General features: G+C 38.1%; 1 protein-coding gene across 1 annotated transcript; it reads right to left on the bottom strand.

Moving 5' to 3' along the window:
* Positions 1 to 3136: 3136 nt before the first annotated feature.
* SS1G_06472 (hypothetical protein) lies at positions 3137 to 3908 on the bottom strand (the record flags this gene model as incomplete). The annotated part of the gene is made up of 2 exons (XM_001592182.1): positions 3137 to 3608; positions 3658 to 3908. The coding sequence occupies 2 exons, from the start codon at positions 3906 to 3908 to the stop codon at positions 3137 to 3139; spliced, it is 723 nt and encodes a 240-aa protein (XP_001592232.1).
* Between the last annotated feature and the right edge of the window lie 84 nt (positions 3909 to 3992).

Genomic DNA, 3992 nt, shown 5'->3' with positions numbered 1-3992 from the left:
GAGCCCTGGAATATGTATTCCCAGTCCTACTTTCGCCTTGTTAAGAGAGACATGCTTCTGGAGATTAGATTGAGTATTTACGCCCCAATAACGTGCTACAAAGAGAAACAGAGAAACTAATAGAAACGCATACTAGGAATACTTATATTTCAATGTCGAATTAAATATGAAAAGCAATGTGATGAGCTGTAGACAAGGGTTATCCTAAAATAATAATAAGAGTCTGATTATCAGAGGAACCTTGAAAATATCTCCAACATGTAGCTACGATGGACTACGTGATTACAAACGCCAGTTAATCTAATTAAAGTTAACTTTCTTATAGTACATCAATCAAAAGAATATTCCGATAAAGATCAGAATGATCGGTCAGTCAATCAGTTAGTAATCAGCGAACCCCTAATACTTGGCTGATTGATATTAAAATTTTCATATTTTTATTCATCATTGAATCGATTAAGAGATTGATAGATTGATCAATTATTGTTTAGTTAATATATAATTCTTACTTAGTATAGAAATCATTCCAGAAATGAGGATATTCTACTTTTTCTTCGATCTCCTCAACGAATCCATTCGAATTGATTTCTTCTGTAAGGGTTTCTCTGGGTGGCAAAAAGTTAAAACATTGGAAGGGTCTTTTAAATATCTTCAAAGATACTTTAAATACCCTCAAATAGACTGTGCAAAAATAATCAGTGGGTTGCGGATAACTATGGACTATCCACTCTATGGGTAATCTATTAGATCTATTATCTGTTCTATAGATTATCTATCGGGATTTTGAATAATTTGTGGGATGTTATTTGTGGATTATTTGTGGATTATCTACAGATTATCTACAGATTGTTTATAGGTAACCTGTAAATAATATTTTATGGATTATTTATTTAGATTTCCTAATAACCTGTCTTGCAAATGGGTTATTTGCGGATTACCTACCAAAGCAATAATCTGTCCCGCGGAGTCCTGTTGCGCAGTCTACCCTCAAAACATCTTCGAAATCAACGAAATTTCATTGCTGATCAGCGAAGCTATATCCTCATTTGATCGAATGAAAATTTCGCAGAATCCTCGCTGATCGATGCATATCATTTATTCAAACCATCACTGTTGAAGCGGCTAACAATAACTGCTTGGCTACTCCAAAAGCAGTGGTATGATTGCATTTACTATGTAAAATCCAACAACTCAGCTATCTTAGAAATCCAACTGAATCAATAACTAAGCATGCCGAAATCCGTTTTTATAAGCTGACAATCAACCGACTAGGTCGCTAAATGTTTATCAGACCCGTGACTACAAATTATGTCGATGAGGTTTTTTCGGCAAAAACTAATTTTCGCTTAAATTCAGTCTAGAATTTAGGGGTAAATGCGGGGTTAGTGAACGATTGATTTGGTGCTGCTGGCTACAACGTTCAGAATCTTAGACTATAGATTTATCACAAGTTATGATAGATGTCTATAATCAGCACATTGGGAGTGTTCTTCATGAGCACTATCGAACAGCACGTGTTATTTCATACAGAAACTCAAATTCCGGTAGTGTAGTCAGGGAAGAGAGTTAGATAACTTGATGAAATTATCACTTGCAAGGGCTTTTCATACGGACATGGGATGACACATTCAATGTTCATACCTTGGGTTTATGAGTCAAGCAAGTCTACCTCCACCCCTATGCACCACAACCCCTCGCTTCCCAACCGATCACAGACCATCATCGTAACAACTTACCCTCTAAGGAATCATCTAATCGTGATTATGAATCAAGTATTACAGTAGAACCTGGTTATAAGGGGCCGAAAAATTTCACCAATCGAATCTCTTATAAAGAGTAATCCCTTATATCTATTTAAAGTTTTCAGGTATCTATAGAATTTGTATAGCCAATCTTAAATTTTAGTCTCATTTTGGGTCTAAGTTTATGAATTTGTTATATGATTACTAAAATCAATATATGACTGATTAATACTCGGGTTTTTTTATATCAAATTTTATCTCTGTTAAAAATTTTATAAAGGATTGATTAAAGTTAACCTCGTAATATAATTAACTTATTTAGCTAGTATAATATTAATATTGTTAAATTATATTTAATAATCTAATCGTATGTTACGTTGCAACATTATAACTATTATCACATGTTATAGGATCACATGAATAGTCTAGTGAGGGAGCGAGGGAGCGAAGGAGCGAGATTCGAATCTCAGCGTGCCCCAGCTCCATCGCTCCAATGTGGAAATACGAAGGTCTATATAAATCAAGATAGGATCCCCTTGTATTAGAAGCTCGTGCTCAAGATCAAGATCCATCATTTAGTAAACTCTACTATTAGTTACGAAATTGCATTATGGTCATTACTTTAAGTCCCTGCTTGACGCCTACTTATAAACACCTCGAGAAGCCTAGAGCACTTCCACGTGATCTAGACGGCAAACTCCGTACCATCGTAATCGTAATCATCTTTAATTTCTCAATCCTTATACTTATATATAAGCTCTTATATATATACATATAAAACACCAATATACAAATTTAAATCACAACTTCAACCACTTCACATCACATCACTTTCACATCACTTCATATCACTTCACATAAAACTATCTCCAACTTTAATATCTCCTATCTCCTATCTCCTATCTCTCCTCTATCACCACCTATCTATCTATCTATCTATCTACTATCTATCTACCTATCCACCATCCCTTCCCACAAAAATCCAATCCAATCCAATCCAATTAGAATTTAGCCTAACTGACTTTATAAACCCAAGAAACGCCATTATCCAGCTAACCAACCAACCAACCAACCAACCAACCAACCAACCAATCAACCAATCAACCAATCAATCATACCACCCACCCATTCACCCATCCACCCATCCATCCATACATGCATTTTTAAACCCTATCCCAAGTCTCTGGATCCCATCTGAACCGTTCCGATACAAGAAAAAACAAAACAACGGACGTTAATTCTCCATATAAAGCTGAAGCTGCAGCTGTGCAAAAAAACAAAAAAACAAAAACCTCCCAATATCTATCATTTCATTTCAATTCATTTCACTTGCATATCCTGTTATACAGCCATCTTCTCTTCTCCTTTAATCTACGATGCCCACCCTCTAATTTCTAATCCTTTCTAGTCCTCCTCGAACGGAAATAATCATAATCCATAGGGTCATGATCGACACTCCCCCTTCCATCCAAATCCTCCTGCGGTAAATTACCATAACCTTGAGGTCCACCACCCAAGAAACCCGGTGCTCGTTCCTGCACTCCAGGTACAGCACTCGCAGGCATATCTTGCGCCCCATATACTAAGCTCATCGTTTCTCCCGAACTACCTTTCCTGTCTCCGAAATATCTCATGCCCATTCCTCCACTCATTCCTATATCTCCTCTCACACTATCTGGCGTTCCTGGTCTAGGACTTGACATGAAATTTGGTAATGTTGGTGTTCCCATACCACCTGAATGAAGCGGTGTACCCGGCCTTGAATCTGGACCCCACCGCGAGCTACCAGGAGCATCCGTCCTGATAATATCTTCCGCTCTTCCGAAAATTCCACCTGAACCACCATGTTCCTCTGCAAATTCCGCTCTACTTTGTAGTACGAGAAATCTAAACGATTTTCCGGTACCACTCAAACCCAGGTACAGCACCTTTTGCGGAGCGACCTGGTTGTCCAACACGCATAGGATACAAGGCAAACGTATCTGAATATCCGGAAACCAACATATTATCCCCCGAACCTGGATTGTTAGAGTCTGTAAGACGACCGCCATAGACTGAAGCTAAGATATTTTGAGCTCGGGCATGAACCATAGGTGTGATGAGTGGTTTGTACAATGCTGGATGACCGAAGCGAGAAGCGAGGCGATCCCCTTTACTACCAGCCATTTTGGAACGAGAAGCTTCTGCATCTTTGAGCATATTGCGTACACTGTAATAGTGTCTATCTGTATCGTCGAATGTATGCGCGCA

This window comes from Sclerotinia sclerotiorum, genomic scaffold, assembly GCF_000146945.2.
Source record: "Sclerotinia sclerotiorum 1980 UF-70 scaffold_8 genomic scaffold, whole genome shotgun sequence".
Lineage (NCBI taxonomy): Eukaryota > Fungi > Ascomycota > Leotiomycetes > Helotiales > Sclerotiniaceae > Sclerotinia > Sclerotinia sclerotiorum.
The sequence above is the reverse complement of the archived record's forward strand: the minus strand, read 5'-3'. Positions and strand labels throughout refer to the sequence as shown.